At 40.6% G+C, this 24607-nt stretch overlaps 1 protein-coding gene across 1 annotated transcript in view; it reads left to right on the top strand.

Annotated features, from left to right (window-relative positions):
- Positions 1 to 2348: 2348 nt before the first annotated feature.
- The window catches only part of LOC147318439 (E3 ubiquitin-protein ligase RNF19A-like), a 35236-nt gene continuing 12977 nt past the window's right edge, over positions 2349 to 24607 (top strand). Inside the window, exons 1-2 of the mRNA XM_086310370.1 lie at positions 2349 to 2578; positions 20910 to 21917. Coding sequence (XP_086166496.1) covers positions 21205 to 21917 — 713 coding nt within the window. The 5' untranslated portion in view covers positions 2349 to 2578; positions 20910 to 21204. The remainder of the gene's footprint in view (positions 2579 to 20909; positions 21918 to 24607) is intronic.

The raw sequence follows: 24607 nt of genomic DNA on the forward strand, positions 1-24607 counted from the left end.
TGTTTAGTAAATTACTGCAGTTGTCAACAGCTACAGGTCATACATAATTATTTGCTGTCAAGAGTTGATTTAATGTATTGGTTCTATTTTAAAGCACAGCCAGCTTTCCTCCACCAGGTGTCGCTCTCAGGCAGCAGTTTCCAGATACACACTTTTCTGTGAACTATGTCATCATACATTTGATCTCATGCTTGTTTCGCTAAAAAAAAGGGCCTGCTGGACTACATGCAGAAAAATTGACTATTAAATAAAAGGACAAACAGTGTGTTGAATTGATTGGTATCCAGACTGATTGGATCCTGTTTTGTTCCATAGAAACTTTTTCCTGGAATAAAAAAATGTTTCACTTTTAAGATTCTGATAATACTGATTTAAAAAAAAAAATATGAACTTAACATTGAAGGTTGATAGTGGGGCAGGCTTGAGGAAGTGTCTCATCAGCTCTTAACAATTGAGTTGGATAAGAGTTTAAAGCAAACAGTTGTACTCTTATTTGTTTTGTAATGTGTGGAAGCCAATTGCTGTGTATTTTGTTGCCCTTGAAAGGTCAGCTTAATGAAGCATCAGCAAATGGAAAAACGCTGTAAAAACACAAAACAGAAGTGTGTTTGGGGGGACGTCAATGTGACTGAACCAAAACGGGAAGCATTGCACTGAAGCGGAGAACACTTGTGAAAGAGGAAAAAGTGCACAGCAATGTGTGCTGTAATCGCATGATTTATATTATACTCTAGTACATGTTTGCTATTAGCCGTTCACTTTTGGCTTGTCACTTTTGTTTTTTCTATTTGGTGGTGTTTCCTTTAAATGCAGTGCATTTGACCTTTCAGGGACACCATAGGTATTCTGATGAAGAGTGCTGAACCCCTGAGTGGGTATGTGTGCTGTCATCTGTTTATTGTATCCTGTCTTGAAGTTTCTACAGTTCTTCTTACCTCACAATCTGTGTTCATGTTCCTACACTACAAATTAGTGAACTGTTAAAATTATTAATAGTAGTATCCCATCTTCCCATCTTCTGTCTTACTCATTGACACTTTCCAACCACAGCAGAGGGTTTTTGTATGATTTCGTATATACGAAGATGAGGCAGCAGTAAGAAAAGAGTTCCTGTTTCTTCGAATGTCTGCAAAACATTTTATCAATCCAATGTTCCATTTTTGTGCACTTTTGGATGTAGTTGTGAGTCAAATGCTTATTTTTCCTAAAATTTTGGAACAGTGCTTTAATCTCACCTCCTCACACATTCCTTTTTACCTAGAATCTGTGTTTTTATCAGGACCATGGTGATTACTGCCTGATTGCTCTAGTGGACTAAAATATCTTTTATACATAACCCCAGCTTCTGGCTTTATAGATGCTCTAGGTTCTTTCTGCATCTCCCCTCACACTTGCCTGATTTAGTCCTTGCTTTAAGCTGTGGGACATATTTCAAAACCCAATCCAGTACATGGGTGACCCAAAACAATGTTCCACTGGGATTTCATAGGATTATCCAGCTTTGCTGCTTATGGTGTGTGTTCATATCAGTTTATGGTTCACAGAGGAAGGATTTTCATTAAATACATTTCATCCTCACTGAGAGATACATGTAAATCACCATTGGTGCTATATGTGCCTTCAGTTCTCAGAGGGATCTTTGTGTTAACTATGGTTGTGGTTTTCTTTTGGGGTATAAGGATTAAGTTCTTGTGTAGCCTGATTAGTCCTGTGTAGGCAGCTATACAATGTACAGCATAAACAGGGACTTTGTGCTTACACTGACCTGCATCTATTGATTTAAAAGCCTCCAGCTTACCCTAGATTCCAGCTGCCACATGATTTTCAGTCTTATTCAGACTTTTTGGCAAACTGTCCTATTAATTATCTATAATTGTCTATAAGGAATCCTAGCTGCAAATATAGACATTTTTTTCCTTTTTGGTTTGTTTTAATATGGCGTTGAGGGTGAAAGTTAATTTAATAATCAGAAGTGTAAAATTGTTATCCACTCACTTGTCACTTCGTCTTGTGTGTGCACCTATGATGTACAGTGTAATCCTCTCTTGCATGGATTAGGTTTGTATGTTTACAGCTGACCTGTCTGCAAGATCTTTCATGTGCTGTAAGAAACCTGTTCTGGTATAATAATAATAATAATAATAATAATAATAATAATAATAATAATAATAATAATAATAATAATTTAAGAGTAGTAGTGGCCAATTTCCATGTTAAACAATGAGTAAGTAAGCCATGGTAATAGAAACCAATTAGTCCTATGCAGTCAAGTTCAGTTGTTCTATAACTGTATACAAGATTTTCTGGTCCTGTGGACCCGCTTTCCTCTAAATCTCGCGATATGATTTGAATTTCCGAGCCAGAACGAGAACTGTGAACAACAGAGCGAGCTCTGTAGGAGCTGTTGTCGTTCGAAACGGAAAGGATAGGTGGGACCGAAGACAGAGGAAAAATAAGTTGGCAAGTAACTGACGGCACTGCAGTGAGACCAGGGATTAAAGAACTGAAACGTTTTCTGAAAAAGAGAGCGTTTCTTCTTTCCTGCTGTCTCCGGAACAAGTGTCACTAGCAACAGACGGTACGTTCTCATCGTTTCTAGCTAACCTGGCTAACTGGTAGCCAATTGCTACCGTTCGCTGTGTTTTGTACTTAGTTAGCTGACTTGCTTTCTGGTAACCGTCAGCTAGACAAGCTATAGAAAATTTCTTGTGGCTCTTAGCTTTGTTTTGTTAACATCACGTGCCCTGCTTTACGTTTGGACACGTGTAAGATATGGTGATAATTGTAAGAATAACGTAAACTGTCCTTAAACACAGTGCACAATGCAGCTAACCGAGCTGTGAATCTGATGTCATTGAGAAGTTTAGTACGTTACACCGACTCGTGGTATTATCACTGCGTTTTTGTTTTTTTGTTTACTCAAAATAGCTACCAAGAACTATACGATTGCAATACTTTCTGTTTAGCCCATTAAAGGCGTTGGACTTCCTTTAATCGACGTCAAGTACGAAGATAAAAATCGTGGTTTCAGAATTTTCTAAGGTTTTGTCCGTCACAGAGAGAGTTTACTAAAATGTAAACCACAGATCTGTGTCAGAGATAAATTTCAGCTCTTAGGCACTGACAGCTAAACATACTACTTTACGGAGGCTGTGAATTAGTAAGCGATTAAAGCACTTTTCAGTAGTAGTAGCAGAAAGAGAAAATAACTGTCGTTAGGTAAACCTTGGTAGCATCAAACTAAATCTTATAAGTTGGTATGTTGGGCTCTCACATATACAAGTAAAATAAAAACATTTTTGGCTCATTTACTTTTCCTAGTCCTTAGCATTTCTTAATTTGCTATTCCAATTTATTTAATATGCCACCGTGAGCTATGATGTTGTAGTAAATGTATTCATTGTATGTACAAAAAATTTAATGTCCCACTTCCCCCAACTGTTATCCGTTTTGATAGTTAACATAACATGATTTGCTTAATGCATTGCACTTGCTCAGTCACTGCTGATTTGGACTGGTGACACTATACAAAAAGTATGAGGGATTATTGAGAGAAACACCTAGGAGCCATCCAAAACTTATTTCACTCCACAGCACGATTTTGTTATGTTTTATGACACCTATGTGTGCTTTGAAATATATTCATGTTTGGAACAGCTTCATTGATTTAGTACAAAATGAAAGAAAAGGTCATTCTTCTTCTGTTCCCCGTTTCATCAGTTCGGCTCTGTGTTTGAGGGGAAAAAAACAAACAGTGATAATTGCAAAACGTGTTACTGTGTAAATTTAAGTGTAATAAAATCTTTCTGCCAATTGGCTAAACTGTCTAAACTTGAAGATGGAAAGATGTTAAACCAAGAATTCTCGAAGTCAAACTGAAAAATCTGCAACTTGAAGTTGATGACAGTTGTTCAGATGCTAGGAGCTCACCCACTCATAGCATTACAGCTGTCGCCACAAAGTAAACAAACTATGGGGGAAAAACAGTAGTCAAATCAGAAGAATTAGAGATAAAGTTGAACATGTACACCTTGAGAGTTGGATAATATCTCTAAATTAAAACAAAACAAAAAAAAAGTTGTAACAGATGTTTCAAAGTGTTCCAAAAAAAGTACATCTTCAAATTTCATTAGTACTTCTTGATCTAGGATAGCTCTGATCACATTATTGATAGTGGAAGTTGCTCTGTTGAGAAGTGAATCATTTTTGTTTTATGACGGCTTCACTGCCCACTGTCGCCTACTGTTGGTATCATATTGTTGGCATACCTGCCAGATAAATGACTCCAAAGATAATCAAACTGTGAAAAGTAGAGCTTGTATCAAGAACTAGGTCCTTTAAATTGGATGCCCTTGTGGTTCTGGTTTGTGTGTGTTGTGTTAATCATTTAGCACATGTTTTGCATTATCCATCTTATCTGGGATGCTTCTTTGATATAATTTGCAGAGATCAAGCATCTTGTTTTTCATCATTGATTTATGCTTGTTTACTCCTTTGGTTACATCATTTTATGTTATATTTCATATATAAAGAAATATATATTTATATTTCTGCCTCTTCTATCTTTTCTGGTTTTGTTACATTAATTTTTAATCAGACATTTGAGTGGTGCATTTAGAGAATCACAAATTACTTCTATGGTTAAATGAAAATTTAATATAATTTCATAATATACATAGAAAATTGTCTTTGCTTTGTCGCTCAATGGGAAAGCTTTCTACTGGAAAGTCCTCCAGATGAGATCATTTTGAGGTTAATACTTTTATTGTGCTTAATAAGCACTAGAGTCTGCTCTCTGGTGTCATCAGTGTTTGGGTGTGAGAGGCCACTATGAACTTGGCAGCATGTTGCCTAGACCTGTGTGTTCTTCCAAAGAAAGGTCATTAGCCCACCATGATGATCTGGACCTTTATTTTCTGTGTGTATATGTCAGGACCCCATGACCCCCACAATCCCCCCCCCACCACCACCACCACCACCACCACTCAATGGTAAACACAGCTGCAAGGTTAGGTGATGTTCTGGTCTGGTCAGTGCATTAGAGGGCTTCTATTACGACCTATATCTATGCAACTGATCTGATCCTGCATACATTTTTTTTTTTTTTTTTTAATGCTTTGAAGTAGTCTTGGGCGATATATTGAATATACTCGATGTATCTGGAGTTTTTCCATTTGCGATGGTTAAAATGTCTTTATCGTGATCATCAAGAATAAATTGCCATGGAAATATTAAGCCGAATGCATTTAATTTACTGTGAGTTTTGTTTCCTCCCACACGCCGCGATGTGTCATTAATTTCCCCCTCCCAACCGGAAAATTTTCTACCTGGCCCAATGCATTGAGCATGCATGTTTATATACTACCAGATGGGGGGGGGGGGAAATGGCGACAGCCGGAGTTCCAGACGAGCAAGGAAACGAGACTTGCTGTCATTTGGATTTCACAAGGAGGGTGTCGAATAAAATGCGGTAATTTGCAAAACATGGCATAAAACTATTGCTAAGAATTTATTCCACCATCTGAAAAGTCATACTCTGCAAAATGAAGACTGTTTTAAACTCCGCATGTCAACGTCTCCCCACACACCAAAGAAAATAAGGTTAAATAAACCTGTTGTGATACCTGTGACTGTTCTTGGTGAGTCATTTTTATAGTCATTGCTACATTTTTTTAAATATAAGTAAAAAAGAGCAACTTTTTAATTTAAATTGTTTTATTTTGTGTCATGAATTCTTGCTTGATGTAAGAATTCAAGAGACAGACTGCGACATAGTCATTTGTGAAAAACCTCTGTGTGCAATGGTTAGAAAATGGTTAAAACAAAACACTTCAAATTATTCAGATTTTTTTGTATTCAAAGTAGAAAAAAAAGCATTGAATGGTCAATTTGAAGGAGTATATCAGTGCAATTTTGGGCACCATATGGTTGAGAATAACATTTGTTTTTGGAACATTGCTTCGCTCCGTATTACAGGACTGTTTAGGACATAAATATAACCTTGCTTTCTTGCTGTTTTTGCTAACATTAATACTTGAACAACCAGCAGCACATTCATCCATAACAGCCGGTATTTTAAAATGTATTTCACTTTCCAATAACAGGCCTTATAGATGGACATTAACTGCAATAATAACATGAAAGACTGGTAAGCACTTGGTGAACATTGCAGTCATAATCGGTTCTTGTTAATCCCATAAAATACTGTCCGGTCGCATGCTGCACCTCATCACGCACAAAATGCAGGGATTCTCTACTAGACCATCTTCTTAAAGTGCCCTGCATGGTTTGGTCGATTCTTCACAACACTTGCAAACCACTATCCTCTTGTAGTTGCACTTTTCTGTCACCATATGGCAGCGTCAAAAAAAGAAAAGTGAAACATGCTATGTTGTGGACTAATCTTTTTTGCCTCTTTGATTTTTAATTTTAAAAAAACTTTTTTTTTCACCTTCCTTCTCTTTGTAATGAACTCCATTTTCTTTCTCTTTCCTGTTCAGACAATTAGCTTTCTGCCTACACCTAGCATTGTTGCTATCAGGCAGCGACCCGTCAATGTTTTGGAGTGTATGTAAGCATCAGTGCAATGGTTACATACGCATAATCCTTTGTTATGGCAAAGCTACAGAAACGGAAAATTTTGGGAGACAGTAAATACTGCAATATCTATATTTTGAGTAGTGCTGCTACTCGTTCCTCCAGCACATTACTTTAACATATTGAGTAATCTATTACTCAGCAGGCCTGCTGTAGACATTTGTGTTTGCTAGCTATGAGTGGCTGATTGCTATTCATGATAAATGAAAATGTAGTGAAGGAGGTTATTGAAGTCGGACTCGTATTTGGATGCTCTACATATTGCTTTTTGATCTAAACATGTATGCAGTGCAGTCACAATTAACATGTAGGCCAACTCTTGGACTGCTGTGAAAGACAGATTTACATCGTTTTAGAAGAGTCGCTGATATCAGAGGTTTTTCTTGCACCTCTCTGGCATGGATTTTAAATTATTATTTTCACTCTGCACAGTATAATAGAACTATTTCCCTACTTCCACTATAATTTTGGATTCTTTTGTGTTGCATACTTGCAATTTACTCATTAATTTCTCTCCATTTCCTACCCTCTTCCTGAGCTGTTAGCTCTGTCAGCTGAGCAGAAATGCCAGGATGCTTACCTCATCCTGCTCCCCTCCTTTTGAGGGAAGTCTGAGAGGTTTGGGGGGTGGGGGTGGGGGTAATAGGCAGGCAGCTGGAGACTGTACTGGCTTTGTTGGGGTTGGAAACTTTTCCCTTTCTTCTCCCTGTCTGCCTGCTAGCCTCTCTTTGTACATTAAACAATGCCTTTCCTGTTCACACTGCTGTTGTGATTGTTCTTTGCACTTTTTTTAAATTCTTTGTATTGCTTAGTCACAATCTGAACACAATCCATTGAGTTTTTGATGTTGTACACCTCATAAGTCTTATTTTTCCTTCGTCTTTTTAGGTGGCGTATATTACATACAATCTTGCATATCATTTTCTGCTACATAGGAAGATAGTCAAATAATCATGCTGGCATGTTTTAAATGTCTTCTCTGTTCAAATTAGTACAGTTAAATCTACCAGCTCAATACACACACCTCCAGACTTCAGCTTGCTCCACACTGTGGCGTAAAGGGTGGAACTCTGTTTGACTTTCATCCCACATCACTCAGTAGTGGTTCAGCTTGTCTGCCAGGATGTTGCTCGGTGTCTGTTCATGATGCAGTGGAACTCTTAGTTCTGCATTGACTGTCCCCAAGCCCATAGAAGCCCAGGAATGTGCATAGAGGCAACATTACACATGAGACCGGCAGGCCAGGAATGCAGCTGCAGTGAGACTGACTGACTACACTGGCTCAGCTGTGTGATGTCAGTTTCTTTCCTGTCATCACTGCTAGTTGACATAGCTATATCTCAATATACCTTTTCATCCATTCGTCTTTAAATCTTCTGTCTTCACTTGTCTGTTGTATATTTCTGTCTCTTTGTTTATCTACAATTCTCAGTATACCGTGTGCCAATCCGTGAGTCCACATACTTTTTGTGTGTGGTTTTCCTTGCCCTTTCATATTAGTCCTTCATACCCTGCTTGTCAGTTATTAAAAAAACAAAACCATCTCACTAGTTAACTTCAACGGGTAAAGTTTTTTACTTGGTAGAGAATTCCAGATGTGGAAAGATTAGCATTCTTCTGCGGTGCACACAGGGTTGTCCTGTCCTTTCTGTTGCATCAAAAGAAGGTGCTTTAACCTCCATGGCCTCAATGCTTGAACATGAAGAGGTTTCCCCTTCATAATTTTCCTTTCACTCATTCTGACTGAGCTTATGTTTAACCAGAATGTCAACATCGGAGGAGGAAAAAAAAAAAACACATTGGGACCTTTCAAATATTTTGTCATTGTTTAGTTGTGTATGTATCTTGTGATGCTTGTGCTTTTCATATCAAGAATTCAATGTCATTCTTTTATGGCATAGGTTAGAGGTTACAAATATAAGCAAATGCCGCACCCGTCTTATAAATCTTAAATATGTGGAGTTTAGTCATTGAAGTATGTGCAAACAATTTGGAAATTCTTAAATCATATGGTACACAATGAGATGGTATGTCTGTGAAATAATGATGATGATTACATGGAACTGTCATCAAAGTCATATGTCTGGAGATGGTTAAATCTCTCAAGCATGAAAGGAACTTTAACACAGTTTTTAGTGAACTTTTTAGGTACATTAAACAATGCCTAGATATGTAATAGATTCTTGTTAATGCCTTTTGGGTGACTGTATCGGGATATTTTTGCACATACATGTAAGAGATTTTAAGTATATGGGAAAACATGAATCACTGCCACAGGAAATCTGTGCTGTTGTTGAGTTTATACCCATGGTTCTCAGCATGTATTTAGTGTGAGGCGTACTCTCCCAGGCTGCAACAGGTCAGTTGAGGTCAGTACTGGATCTGGTCTCTCTCTCTCTCTCTTTTTGTGTGTGTGTCTGTGTGTGTGTGTGTCTCTCTCTCTCTCTCTGGAATGCCAAATAAACTCAGTCACCAGAGAAATCTGTGGTACATCCACTATCCCTCATCTTTCTGTGCTGTCACTTTTTTTTTTTTTTTTTTTTTTTTTTGTACTTAATCAGGGATGTCGACATTACATTAACTAAAAGATTTTTCTACTTAACTTGCATTGCCTCTTACTGTGTTTTGTTGCTAACAGGTGTAACAATACAGGGAGTGCAGAATTATTAGGCAAGTTGTATTTTTGAGGAATAATTTTATTATTGAACAACAACCATGTTCTCAATGAACCCAAAAAACTAATTAATATCAAAGCTGAATGTTTTTGGAAGTAGTTTTTAGTTTGTTTTTAGTTTTAGCTATTTTAGGGGGATATCTGTGTGTGCAGGTGACTATTACTGTGCATAATTATTAGGCAACTTAACAAAAAACAAATATATACCCATTTCAATTATTTATTTTTACCAGTGAAACCAATATAACATCTCCACATTCACAAATATACATTTCTGACATTCAAAAACAAAACAAAAACAAATCAGCGACCAATATAGCCACCTTTCTTTGCAAGGACACTCAAAAGCCTGCCATCCATGGATTCTGTCAGTGTTTTGATCTGTTCACCATCAACATTGCGTGCAGCAGCAACCACAGCCTCCCAGACACTGTTCAGAGAGGTGTACTGTTTTCCCTCCTTGTAAATCTCACATTTGATGATGGACCACAGGTTCTCAATGGGGTTCAGATCAGGTGAACAAGGTGGCCATGTCATTAGTTTTTCTTCTTTTATACCCTTTCTTGCCAGCCACGCTGTGGAGTACTTGGACGCGTGTGATGGAGCATTGTCCTGCATGAAAATCATGTTTTTCTTTTTTCTTTTTTTCTTTTTTTTTTTTTTTTGCCTGTCCCGTTTGGCTCTTTTGCCATCAGAATTGTTGTCTAAAGGCAAAGAAAGATGCCCAACGGATTTACTTTACCAAACTGACCATCCCAGCCTTGCCGTAATGGTCCATTTGATTCACCTTTTATTGTTTATTTTATTTTCACTTACTGAATACGGGACAGACTTGACTGGGGGAAAGAAGGGGAGAAAGAAAGAGGGAAAGAGAAACAGCTGAGAAGAGGGACGGGGGAGAAGGGCAAAAGACAAAAACCAACAGAACGGGCAGAGAAAAAAAAAATGCATATATCAATCACCTGGGTCACCTGCTGAGAAAGAAAAAAGAAAACAAGCAGAAGAGAACAAGAGTAATAGAATAAACAACATCACAATGATATATGGGAATATGACAGTAAATACTAAATATTAAACATTATTGTGCAGCACATAAGATCAACAGAACACAGTGTGCTTTGAGGTAGGAGCCAAAAAGGGTGTAGTTTGTGGGTGTGATCACCCGTGTGTACACCTGTGAGCATGGACGCGCTTGTTTTTTGTTTTTTAAAAGGTTCCTTCATGTAATAATCTGCTAGAGGGTGTGGGGGGGCCACAGCCCCGTCCTCCAGGGCATGAAGCAGGTATGGAGGAGATCAAAACTCCAGACATCCAGAGGCCCCCAGAACACAAGAGACCAAGGAAGACCAACAGAGGGGCAGCCGCGCCACTGTCCCAGAAAGAGCTGAGGAGAGTCCCAGATGAGGGCTCACTCAGCAGCCGCGGAGCAGAAGCCAGGGGGAGTTGCAGTGACGCGCCCGTGAGCTCCGCCAGCAGCCAGCCGCGCCTGAGTGACCGAGCCCCAGGCCGAGAGGCCGGGGGCACCCCACCTCCGAAGTGGCCCGAGCAAGCCCCAGGCTCCAGGCCCCGATAAGCGGCCGCCAAGGAGTGAGCCGGTGTGTACCTGGACGCCCATCCCCAGACACAAAGAACCACCAACGCACCAATGTCTGAGGGAGTCCGCCACTGGCAGGGGAAGTGGTGGTAGGGGGAGATAGGCCTCCAAACCTTGGAGGGCCTAAGATGTCCCCAGAGAGGTGGCGCCTGACACCCAACCTGACATATAGACACAGAAATACAGGCACACACATATACAAACATCCATTCCCACCCTCATGCTCTCATATGCACTTACTCCACACTCAACCAACGTGGAGACAGACATGAAGAGACGCTGTACACACGATCACACTCCCCAAGCGTACTCTACAAACCGGGTCTAGGTACCCTTGCCCCTGGAGGGGGGAACTGCACCCAGACCCAGGTGGTGTTACCCTTTTCCCTGCGGTGGGGGGAGGCAGACCGCCCCGACTCCGCAGCAGCAGGAAGGCCCCACACTCCAGACCGCAGTCGGACGGCCAACTCCTCCTCCTAGCCCCCCCGCTCCAGCAGGTCGCAGAGAATGGGGGTGAGAGAAGACTCCAAACCTCCCTCCACCCGCTCATTGTAGTGTTGATGCATGTGTGTTCTAAGGTGCATTTAAAACCCAGGAGGGCATGGAGCTACCTGCCAGAGAGCAGCAGGTAAGCGCATGGTCCCTCCTGCTAGCCCTCAATGTCTACGTGTATTTAAAATTGAGAGGTGGGCAACGACGCCAGGGGTGGGGTGTACACCCTGATGGTACTTTGGGTTCCGTGTATCGTGCCCACCCCCAAGATCCTATATGTATATGTAATGAGAGTGTGAGTAATGTGAATCTCTAAGTTGTGGGATAAAATTGAGGCAGAGGCAGCCAGAAGGGGACAGAGGGGTAGCCTCATGTTTTTCTTGAAGGATGCAGACTTCTTCCTGTACCACTGCTTGAAGAAGGTGTCTTCCAGAAACTGGCAGTAGGACTGGGAGTTGAGCTTTACTCCATCCTCAACCCGAGAAGGCCCCACAAGCTCATCTTTGATGATACCAGCCCAAACCAGTACTCCACCTCCACCTTGCTGGCGTCTGAGTCGGACTGGAGCTCTCTGCCCTTTACCAATCCAGCCTCGGGCCCATCCATCTGGCCCATCAAGACTCACTCTCATTTCATCAGTCCATAAAACCTTAGAAAAACCAGTCTTGAGATATTTCTTGGCCCAGTCTTGACGTTTCAGCTTGTGTGTCTTGTTCAGTGGTGGTCGTCTTTCAGCCTTTCTTACCTTGGCCATGTCTCTGAGTATTGCACACCTTGTGCTTTTGGGCACTCCAGTGATGTTGCAGCTCTGAAATATGGCCAAACTGGTGGCAAGTGGCATCTTGGCAGCTGCACGCTTGACTTTTCTCAGTTCATGGGCAGTTATTTTGCGCCTTGGTTTTTCCACATGCTTCTTCAGAATCAGAATCAGAATCAGAAAGGGGTTTATTGCCAAATGTTGAGCAGGTTTACAACATTAGGAAATTGCTGCGGTTCTTGCGACCCTGTTGACTATTTTGAATGAAACGCTTGATTGTTCGATGATCACGCTTCAGAAGCTTTGCAATTTTGAGACTGCTGCATCCCTCTGCAAGATATCTCAATATTTTTGACTTTTCTGAGCCTGTCAAGTCCTTCTTTTGACCCATTTTGCCAAAGGAAAGGACGTTGCCTAATAATTATGCACACCTGATATAGGGTGTTGATGTCATTAGACCACACCCCTTCTCATTACAGAGATGCACATCACCTAATATGCTTAATTGGTAGTAGGCTTTCGAGCCTATACAGCTTGGAGTAAGACAACATGCATGAAGAGGATGATGTGGACAAAATACTCATTTGCCTAATAATTCTGCACTCCCTGTAAAGTTAAATTTTAACAAACTAAATGATAATGATTGTAGCAACTAATGTTATAAGCAGAAACCAGCTCGGTTTATGCAACTGTTCGTTCACTATGGGAGTGTAAACAAGATAATTTGTCTTTGTGAATGTTGTCTGAATGCTTCTGAGTCTTTAAAGTGGAACCAGTGCAGAAGTACGAACAGGAGGCAACTCTTGTTGTTGCTGAAAAAAACAAAGGTCTATGGTGAAAATGGCCCTTTGCGCTTTAACTTCAACACTTTCTTGATGAGCTTCTAGTTTTAATAATCTTAATAATAGTTTTGTAGATTTTGGTCCTGATAGGAGTCATAAAGGAGGCTAAAGCTGCACATATGTGCTTATCTTGTGAGCACAACACATAAATGCAAATATGCAATGTCTTGGTTTTACAGTCAGAGCTTCTCTTGTTGGCCACGTCCAGATTCAGGACACCCAACATGTAAAGGCTCAGGTGTCCACTTTGTTTAGCATTTGTTTGTGGAAGATATATTTGTTTGCAAGTTAGGTTTTTATTTATACATCACATAAAATGCATCTGTGATGAGCTTGAGACTAGATTCTCTCCATACCTTTTTTTTTTCTGCATTTCATGGGGTGTGAATAACCTTTATTCCAAATGTGTTTAAATATATTTTACAAATCCGTTTTTCTTAAGTCTGAGAAAGGATCAAGGCTGCAGAACCTGTGTGGAAAATGAAATGAGCTTGTGAAGATGTAAGAATCAGTTTTAACTTTTTTGCCTATTAGTTTTCATCAATTACCTGTGAAAACAAGATGACTAGATCCAATCAGAATTAAGTTGTGTAGTGAAATGGGAGGCAGTGATCCAATAAGAAGTAATCTCCTTGTGTAGCAAGGTTAGATTTTTCCAATTTGAACTGCTGTCAACAAACAAAGTTGGAGGCTCCCGGCTTTTTGTTTTTTGTGTTCATGGTCTGGCTGCATGGCTGAGTTCAGCATACACTTATGTTTAAAAATCACTCTGGGTTTTTGACTAGCTTAGTGTTAGCATGTTGTCTGTGTAGAGCCTTGCAAAGAGCTCAAGTTCTGTTAGCAGCATAATGCAGTTGTTTCTGTCCTGGATGCATTTTGCACTTTACCATTGCACATATCTCAACCATCCCATCCTTAATATAGATAAAATTATTGTCCAAGTCCACACTGTAGACTGCACCACTATTTTCCTCCAGCACACAAACTGAAATCAGGTGATTGTAGTGCAAGTGAAATCGATAAGCGGATTGGCAAGCAGACTAACAATTCCAAGGAACTGAACTACTGGGAACCGGTTCTCTACAAGTTCTTGATTCCCATACCTATCTATAACAGAAAAGGCCTGGACTAAGAATTACTCCATATTTTTTCTGCGTCAGTTCTTTCCCCTATCTCTCCTGGATTTCGCAGAAAAACATCCCACACACGGGTGTGTTTCATTGTATGGATGGAACACACACTCTCACACACACACACACAGAAAGTAATGAAACATAAAATAGAGATTAAAGACCAACAACCAAACACACATCAACAACAATCTGAGAACAGAGGACAGATAACAGCAAATTGAGAAGTTGGTGAGCTTGAACTGATAGAGAATAGATGTCTGTTCTGAGCCTATGAGAATGCAAATGGTCCAAGTCATTACTGAGCCAGCTCGCTGCAAAGTCGGTGTGATGCTGAATTCCACTGATGTGTGAACAGCACAGCCAGTATTCTGTGTGTTCACTGCTGGTGAGTGGGTGTCATATGTGCTTCGTCCTCCATGCTCTATCAGGCAACTCCCTCACCTAAACCACAGAGTTTTTTCAGTATTGCAAATATTTTCGAGACGGACCATGTGAGAAAGGAAATGGTGGAAAATAATCTTATTTTTTCTGATATTATCTGAAATTCATGGATGAAATTATCTTAAATAGGCTTTTGCTTTATTTTTACTTTTTGTTTCTCTGGGGTGGAGAGAAGCCAGCTTGTTAATAAATAAAAAAACAAAAAACAAACCCTCAGACTAAAAATACGCTGAAATGAAAGTGCATATAAATTTAGTTTGCACATAAATTAAAAAACAAAACGGCTCTCTTTTTAGGTGATGAGATTCATTGGTAGTTTGGACTGTGTTAATGTATTTACCGCACGATAAGGCGCACATAAAATCCTTAAATCTTCACAAAAATCGACAGTGCGCCTTATAATCTAGTTAGCCTTATGTATGAATTTTGGTTTGTGCTTACCGCAAACCAATTTTATGTGGTACACGATGCTCAAAAATCTGTCAAAATTTTTTTTGTGCCACTTTTCGGAGCATTACAGTTACTGTTGCAAGGAGCCTCACGGAGTAATACGTACTGTGCTTCAACACAATATTACTGTGTTGTGTGTGTGTGTATAACGACTTCAAAATGGCGCCTGCGAAGAGACACTCTTACAAAGCGGATTTTAAACTCCGAGCAATCAGTTGTGCAGTAGAAAATGGAAATGGAGCAGCTGCGAGACAATTTGGCATTAATGAGTCCATGGTGCGCAAGTGGAGGAAGCAAGAAGATGACCTAAAACAAGTAAAGAAGACCAAAAGGAGTTTCCGAGGGAACAAGGACAAAATTGAACAGTGGGTTATTGAACAGAGAACAGCAGGTAGAAGTGTCTCTACTGTCTCTATTCGACTCAAGGCAACAGTGGTAGCACGTGACATGCAGATTAACGACTTTGAGGGGGACCTTTTTGGTGTTTCAGTTTTATGAAAAGGCATAATCTCTCAATCCGCACAAGAACTACTGTCTCACAGCAACTGCCAAACGATTACAAAGAAAAGTTGGCCATTGAACCGTACTGTCGAGAAAACCGCTACCAGTATGGTATCTATATGCACCACAGGGAACAAGAAGTCATCCTTCACTGTAGTTCTGGGCTGCTAAGCTAATGGCCAGAAACACCCATGGTCATTTTCAAGAGGAAGACTTTGCCAAAAGAAAAGTTTCCAGCCGGCGTCATCGTCAAGGCTAACTCAAAGGGCTGGATGGACAAGGAGAAGATGAGCGAGTGGCTGAGGGAAGTTTATGTCAAGAGACCGGATGGCTTTTTCCACAAATCTCCGTCTCTTTTGATCTACGACTCCATGCGCGCCAATCAAGGCTGTCAAAACCCAAGTAAAGCATACTAATTCGGAGCTTGCCGTCATTCCAGGTGGATTAACCAAAGAACTATTGGTGTCAACAGGTCGTTCAAAGTTAAATTACGAGCTGCGTGGGAGCATTGAATGACAGAAGGTGAACACACATTCACCAAGACAGGGAGGCAACGCTGAGCGAGTTACGCCACTATCTGCCAATGGATCGTGGATGCTTGGGCTAAGGTATCAGTCTCAAGTAGGGATGGATATCGTTTAGGTTTTATCCGATACTGGTGCCAAATCGGTACTTTTGAAACGGTGCCGGTGCTCAAACCGGTGCTTAAAGAATGGAGAACACAAAATTGGTCCAAAAACCTCTCATGTTCAGCTGTTTTTTGTAAAAAGATAACAATGTTAGCCTTTTCTGCAGCTATGGGGCATATATGGTATCACTCTTGGCTGGAAGCAGTGCTTAAACAATGGAAAAAACACAAACTTTGTCCTAAACCTCTCATGTTTAACTGTTTTCCACTTTTTCTTTGGTCATTTTAGCCTTTTTAGCCAGGGTGAAGGGAGTATCTGCCATCAAACAAGAGGACAGCCGCATGTAGCTATGATGATGTTTGCTAGTTCACCTTACCTGCATTAATGTAATAACGTGGTTAGCCTACTCAACGTAAATTAGCTACTCACGCAGAGAAGAACGGCTGCTGCCACCATCATCCGTCATCATTTCTGCTACACTGGCAGGGCTAGGGGCCAGGACTCTCCTCTTCGTGTTTTTGGGGGATGTTGCATAACAGGCAACCCACCCGCAGTAGAGGTGCTCGGTGTGAGGTCTCGCAGCAAGCTATCAAATACGGCGCATTTCTGGGCTTTTAAAAAAAAACCCGCTATGCGTCGCCAGGTGTTTCATCGGATTTGAGGTGTTACCTCCTTTGACAGTATCACAATATCAGCTTAAAGCACTTGTTGCAGGCTGCTGAGTTTGCATCTTTTGCTGTGAAGTACAGCCAGACTTTTGACCGCTTCGCCTTGGACATTTTTAATCTGTAGCTCTGCTCTAACAGAACGTACGTACCTGGCCCCGCCTACTATCCTCGGAAACGTAAAATGATTGGCTAGAATCTAAAGTGTATCACAGCTCAGGAAAAAAAAGCACCGAAATAAAGCACCGAAATGTGCGCTGCTTTTCGGTCTGGTTACTACCGTTTATGGCACCGGACACCGGTACCCATCCCTAGTCTCAAGTGTCGTCCGAGCTTTCATGAAGGCTGGAATAATCACTGAACAGCTAAGTAACAGCAACAAGACTGATTCAGATAATGATGAGAGGGATCCGGGCATGCTTGATGCTGAAATTGCCCAGCTGTTTAACTCAGACACTGAAGGTGAAGAGGTTGATGGATTTGTGGAAGTTGAATGAACTGAAAACGTAAGTGTATTGTTCAATATTTGATTTTTTACAGCTTAACAATGTTAATAGTTACTGTGAATGAGTTGTTTAAAGTTTAACTCATCTGATTGTTTTATTTTGCTGAATGCATTTTAAACGCCTTTTAATCCAGCGTGAGAAGGATCCGGGCATGCTTGATGCCGAAATTGCGCAGCTGTTTACCGTAACCGTGAAGAATTTGATGGAATTGTGGAAGTTGAATGTACTGGAAAGAGTTACTGTGAATGAGCTTAATAAAGGTCGAGTTATCTGACTGTTTTGTTTGTCTTAATGCACCTTATAATATGGTGCACATACAGTTGTATGGTGCACAACTGTATGTATGAAAACAGACCCAGTCTTCAACAGTGCGCCTTATAATCCAGTGCGCGTTATAGTGCGGATAATACAGTAAACTGACACACAGAGAAACGCTTTAACTGCTGACCACAGTTTGGGGCCAAGAAGCCGACATAGGTGTTTGATTTTGTGAGTGTCTTACCCAGGGTCTTGAGATGAGACTGCTGGGCAAGTCTAGCTACATCATCAGTCCTCTCATCACACACATGCACACACAGCTATCTGCTCAGCAGCGATAAGCCCAGTCATTCACTCCTTGGCTGATTTAGATGCGGTGGTAGCTTTGTGACAGACACCAAGGTCAGGATAAAGCACCTGCCGTACATTTTCCTTTTCATGGGTGAATGAAAGTTATTAGCCTTTGTCATCCAGTGCACTTCACACTGTACCCTCATTTCTTTCTGCTTTCATTTCTGCTCACAATACAGTGCACCTACATGTAGCAGTAGTAGTATGGGAGTTTGTTGTTTGCAACATATTTTAGAGTCACAGCATATGTAACTGTTTTAACAGTCTTTCATTGGTCTTACAATGGTAGAAAGCAGGGTTGCAGCCAGCTGATGTTTAAGCTGCTACAGTAGAACTGTGTTGCTATAATGCTAATTCCATGTGTGTGACAGAATAGCAAATCTTGATATTCTGTGCAGGTAGGAGACGTGGTGAAGTCGATCTGTGCCTGAGTGTGAAAAGAATGTTATGTGCACATATGTGACAGCAAATATGATTTAACTTTGTAAATAAATCGAAACCATATTTAAAAGCACTGAATGGTTTAGCCTACCTTTTATTAATAGACAGAAATGTTTGAATATTGGCTAAGGAGGTAAAATGGTTATAATTCCTAACATTTGTCTGGTTCTGTAATAACTTTCTAAACTCTTTAAGATTTTCATGCTCTTTCAGGTGTAAAAGGAACAGTAGGCTAATTTACAGTTATCCCTTTTGTCTTTAAATAAATTCTGGTGGGAGGTCGTCTTTTACCTCATTGGCTACTGGGCTTTTTATACATTAGTTGAAACACCGGGAAGTTTTACTTAATCTCCAGCATGAAGCAAAGCAATATACTTAGCATAACATATATGTTTGTCATACCAAGTTGAGAGAAATAAAACAAATCTTCATCCAGTCCCATTTCTTTCTAACTGATGTGTCACTGCAGCCCTAGACTTCCTCTTAAAAAAAACAAAAAACACAGCCAGTTCTGCCTGCCACATCAAGATTTCCTGTTTTCTGTCCCAACTCACAGCTAGAGGAGTCAGACTTGAGGAACAGGGAGAAGATAAAAAGGATGAAATTGTGGAGAGAATGAACTGCTTATGTTTGAGAGCAGCAAGATGTTGGTGCTGGTAGTGCCAGTGGTTTGGTTGCAGCTGTGCAGCTGTTGTGCATAGTACTGAGTGCTGCTTTTGATGTTGGGGTGTAGTGATGGTGGTAGAGATTTGTGTACTATAGTTTCAGCTCTTATGAAGTATGCACATGGATACAGTGGGTGAGAAAACATACTTAGCAGCCCTCTTTACTGTTTAAATTCTTACTACACAACTACTGTGTGGGGGTAGTTTTAGGGGTATGTGTATATCCCCTGGCAATACTCTGCATGTGTTTCCATTCCTCTGCATAGTTCATCGCCAAGGTGTAACCAAAGACACAGATAAACAAATACACATTCAGGGATCGACACACAGCAAGCAAATTGTAGCTCCGTAGCAACACTCTCTGAAAATAACAGACATCCTTTATCTATCTTTGTCATCAACACTCCCAGAAACACATGGCATAACACACGCAGAATCAGTATGGATAACTGGTGTTCTGCTGTTTTGAACTGCGATACAAAACTATCGGGTAAAAAATTGCACCTATGCAATTTATAATGGTTGCCCTTTTCTTGCTTGTCTTACAGTTTTGATGACGCTTGGCCCTACTACTCAAAACATATGACATGCATTTTCTCTCCTTGAACATTTTTCCAGCTTCTCCCTGGATAAATCTCTCAAAATAGACACTTTTTTTCCTAGCAATTTAAGATGTTAATTATAAATCAGGACATTTATTTCTCCACAAGCTGTACGAATGCACAGTTTAATGGAGAGCCTCTTTTGAACAGTTGAACAGAGGGCTTATATTGTTAGCTATTGAAAAAGGAAAGTGCTTGCATAATTACAGTTGATTACAGCTGTGTGTAGCATTACAAATGAGGAAACATGCTTTCACTTACATCTGTTATTCAACAACTAGAAACCATACTGCTTCTTTTTTTAAAAATTTTATTCTTTAGTACATTTATCGAGGCAACGTCAAGCAAGTGCACGTTGTATCAAAACCCAACTCCCAAAAAGCTCATTTTGGTTGCAGCTTCTTTTGCCTTAGCATCTCTTTACATAATGTCTCTCAGTCACCCTCTCTTTTGGCTGTGTTTCACTCACACCTTCTAAACATGCCAAATTCTTAAGGCCTATTATACTTGCCATTCTCGCCCTCGTAAACTGCACTATGTGCCAAAAGTGATGTCACAGCCACTGGCCAAGCCACACTCTGGTTGCTGCAGCTAATTTGGAAACATGACTTGTGATTGTGTCAGTTTTTCCCCCCCATTTTAATGCTACATCACTGGAAAAATTCAATGATTCCTAGATACAAAGTTTTAAATAAGTGGACTTTCTGAAGAAAACTGAAAAATACTTGAGATGTCTGTGCTGCTTTTATTCCTGATGTGGAGGTTTTGTCTGAGTGGTAACACCCACTGTTTTGGATAATACTGCTTTCAGATACCCATGCCCTTGTATAAATGGTTATGGGTTATGGTGATCACTGTTGTCACTGTGAGTGACATGACTACTGTAGTGACCATAATGGGTCCTTTAAGTCGACAAAACATCTATTAGATTAGGTCAGAAGCCATCTAAATGACTAAAAGCATAAACGCACTCAGAGGTCACATGAGTCATTACTTTTTATAATGAGAGAACCATCTTTGTGTTGGCTAAGGTGACCCTTTGTATTTCAACAATTATGAGAGTAACATATTGCTTAGACTATGCTATGAAAAACGCTTTAGCAGCTGTTATACTGAATAAGCAAAATGTCAACAGGTAGCAGCTGGACAGGAATACTACAACTCAAAAGAGCAGATTTTAGAGGAAGTTAAATGATATTAAAAATATTTTCAATTCTTAGAATTTGAACTTACATCCAGCAAGACTGTTTATCCTTTGACTCTTTATCTTTTCTAAACTGTAGTATACTGTGTTGTTTTTGCTTTCTCTAGGTTCTGTTGCATCGGTTTCACACCAGTTGGCCCCCACCCCTCCGCCAAAATCCGGCTATTAGATGTGACCACGAGGTTGATCAGGAGAAGCCATCATGTCTTAAACACAGAAGGGCCCTCTGGAGCCCTATCGCCCCACCATGGCCCGCCATCCCCCTCCCCCTCTCCCTCCCTCGTGCACCACCTTACCCCCTCTCCAAGCCCCATCCAAATCCCAGACCTTTCTGCCCATGTGAGAGACAGGCTACCCAACCCTGGCTCCCCACTGGCGCATCCCTCCCCTCCCACCGGAGAGATGAGCTTGCAAAAGCACCAGCAGCTGGGGCGAGGAAGTGGTGGGGTAATGGGTTCTGATCGGGACCTGCAGTCCACTGCTTCCTCCATCTCTCTGCCCTCTGTGAAGAAGGCCCCCAAAAAGAGGCGTCTCTCCCTAGCCTCGCTTTTTAGGCGACGAGGACGAGAGTCTAAATCAGGCCGCCAAAGGTCCCGAGACCTGCAGCACTCTGGACCCGGAGGGCTAGGAGGGGTGGATGGCATCGCCAGTATTGAGAGTATCCACTCTGAGATGTGTAATGATAAGAACTCTGCCTTCTTTGCTGTGGCTGGGACCGGAGCTGCCTCGTCTGCTGCTGCTGCTGCTGCCTCCACCTCATCTGCCTCGGGGCCTTGTTCCTCTACCTCCTCATCCTCCAAGGTAGGGGGTGGGGTTGGGGCAGAGCTACTGGAGTGCCCGCTGTGCCTTTTGCGTCACTCCAGGGAGAGCTTCCCTGACATCATGACCTGTCACCACCGCTCCTGCATTGATTGCCTGCGCCAGTACCTACGCATTGAAATCTCAGAGTCCCGTGTCAACATTAGCTGCCCTGAGTGTTCAGAGCGCTTCAACCCACACGACATCCGTATGATCCTGGGAGACCACGCACTGATGGAGAAATATGAGGAATTCATGCTGAGGAGGTGGCTGGTAGCTGATCCAGACTGCCGCTGGTGTCCTGCACCAGACTGTGGGTAAGTAGTTAATTAAAATACTTGGGATTTAGTGGACCATGGAAATTTAAAGTTTGTTACCACCCTCAATGAAGGCAAACAAATGTCCAGTGTGTGTGTGTGTGTGTGTGTGTTCGTGTGTTCCCAAGTCGGCTGCTGAGTGTGAGACTTGTTTCTAATTGGAAATTACTTAAATTTATCAACAAGCTAGTTGTGCAGTTTCAGCTGAGTCTCAGTTCGCTGCTTGCTCATGGGGGTACCTAAATGGTAAATAGTTCTACTTTTTAAAAAATAAAAAAGTTATCCAAATCCAAAAATTGAGAACTTAATAATGATCAAATAAATAAATATTGGAATAGTTGGAATATTAACTTCTTTTCATAGTGTCTCAAATTGCTCACCTTGAGATTGAGAAAGCTTATCTTGGGTCCCGCCTTAAGCATAGTTGCTTGAAGTCACAGAATGTCGTTCACTTTCTGTGGTCTCTGGTCATCAAGTCACTTCCTGTGTGGATACTGCTTGAAGTACATGTGAAACACCACATATACTGACTGACACGGCGGAGAGACACAACTCCAAAACCTCGAGCGGTGGAAGTGAGTGAAAGAAAAGCGACATAGCGCGTTTGACCTCGGCTGTTGTAAGAATGAACTCATATCAAGTGGTACGGCGCATTAAGCTATGGTGTTTCTGTCTCACTGTCAACTGACGGGAATGATGAATTTCTCAACCTGACATCTTCGTGGAGGACAAAAACAATCACACAGGCCCAGGATCCTCCAGCAGCCACTGTGCCCAGGCTCCTCTAGCAAGGCACCAAACAAGTAAATCGACAGACTTCAACGGGCCATCACAAGGTAATACCAATCTCATCATTTTCAAAATGCCGCCTAAAAAAGCAAACCCAGGAGTTGAAGAGGAGTTGGAAGAGATTAGGAAATCGCTTAATTTCATGTCTGATGAACTGAGTAAAGTGGCTAAACAACAAGGTATGCTACATGACCTAATGGATGAAATAAAACAACTAAAAAACCTCATAAAGGACAAGGACAAGAAAATAGACGACTTGGAACGGCAAATCGAGGACCTTGAACAATACACAAGAATGGATGATTTAGTCATAAGTGGACTGGAGACGCAACACCGAACCTACGCCAGAGTAACAGCTGGCGGAGGTAAAGACGGTGAAGATGCTCCGGTAGAGGAGCTGCAAACGCTTGAACAGCAAGTGATAAAAATTCCTTCAAACGAAGAATGTAAGTATTCAGAGCCATCATATTGTAGCATGCCACACACTCCCCAGTAAAGACAGTAAAACAAAGGCAGCAATTATTCTTCGGCTTGTGAGTCGCAAAACAAAGATTGAGTTACTGAAACAGGGTAAGAAGCTAAAACGGACCGGTGTATATTTAAATGAACATTTAACGAAAAAGACTGCTGAAATTGCAAGATAGGCACGCAGCCTGACAAAACAAAATAAGATACAAGCAACATGGACGAGGAACAGCAAAGTAATGATAAGACTAAATGGCAATCCCGAAGAAGCGAAAGTTGTGATGATAAGAGAACTCAAAGACTTAGAGCAATATAAATAATCAGGAATCTGCTATGGAATCTATTGGAAAAGTGACGATTGGATAATGAACAATGGGTATGGAAAGTGTTTCTGGCCTTATGGCTCAAAAAACAACAACAAAAACAAAAAACACATAAATGACAAGTTTGGACACAGATTATAGGTTTCCATTCAGAGATATTGAAGAGGAAGAATTTGATTATGAAAAGGACTGTCAAGGTGGTTATTTTGCCACACACACTGAGAAATCGAACTTCAAAACGTTTAATTATGCTGAACACAACATGCATGACCCTGAAAGTAACATTGACCCAGATAACCACTTCTACAATAACAACAATAGTACTTGTGAGTACTATACAGATGACCAATTCAATATGAATATTAAAATGGCAAATGCATTGTCGGTCATACATTTCAATAGTAGAAGCCTGTATAAAATATTTCTAAAATTACAGAATGTTTAAGTAAGTTAAAAAAAGTTTAATATAATTGCAATATCAGAAACATGGCTCAATAATGAGAAAGTTAGTGAAATGGGACTGGAAGGATACGAATTATTTACAATGAACAGGGTGAATAAAAAAGGAGGTGGTGTTGCTTTATATGTAGATAAAGTTTTGAAATGTAGTCTGATTGAATGTATGTCAAGCACCATAGATAACGTATTGGAATGTGTTACTATTGAAATCCATGTTGAAAAAGCTAGTAATATAATTATAAGTTGCATCTATAGGACACCAGGATCATTGAGACATTCAATGAAAAACTTGCTATGTTTAGCAACCTAAATGATAAAAAAGTGCAAATAATTTGTGGTGATTTTAATATAGATTTGCTAAACCCAAATGGACATCAGAAAACAACAGATTTCATCAATACAATGTATAGTAACTCCCTTTTCCCTGTAATTATAAAACCAAGTAGAATAACAATTGATACAGCTACATTGATAGATTATATATTCACAAATAAAATTGACCATGAAATAGTAGGTGGACTTCTTATAACTGATATAAGCGATCATCTTCCTGTTTTTGCAATTTTCTAAAATTATTTTGGGATTAAAACTAAACAAAAGAATCAAACATTTGATATGATACGACATAGAACAACAAGAGCCATTACTGCCCTC

This window comes from Aulonocara sp. 'chitande type north' Nkhata Bay, linkage group LG11 (assembly GCF_057382095.1).
Source record: "Aulonocara sp. 'chitande type north' Nkhata Bay isolate Kocher_YH1m ecotype deep benthic linkage group LG11, A_spYH_male_GT1.1, whole genome shotgun sequence".
Taxonomy (NCBI): domain Eukaryota; kingdom Metazoa; phylum Chordata; class Actinopteri; order Cichliformes; family Cichlidae; genus Aulonocara; species Aulonocara sp. 'chitande type north' Nkhata Bay.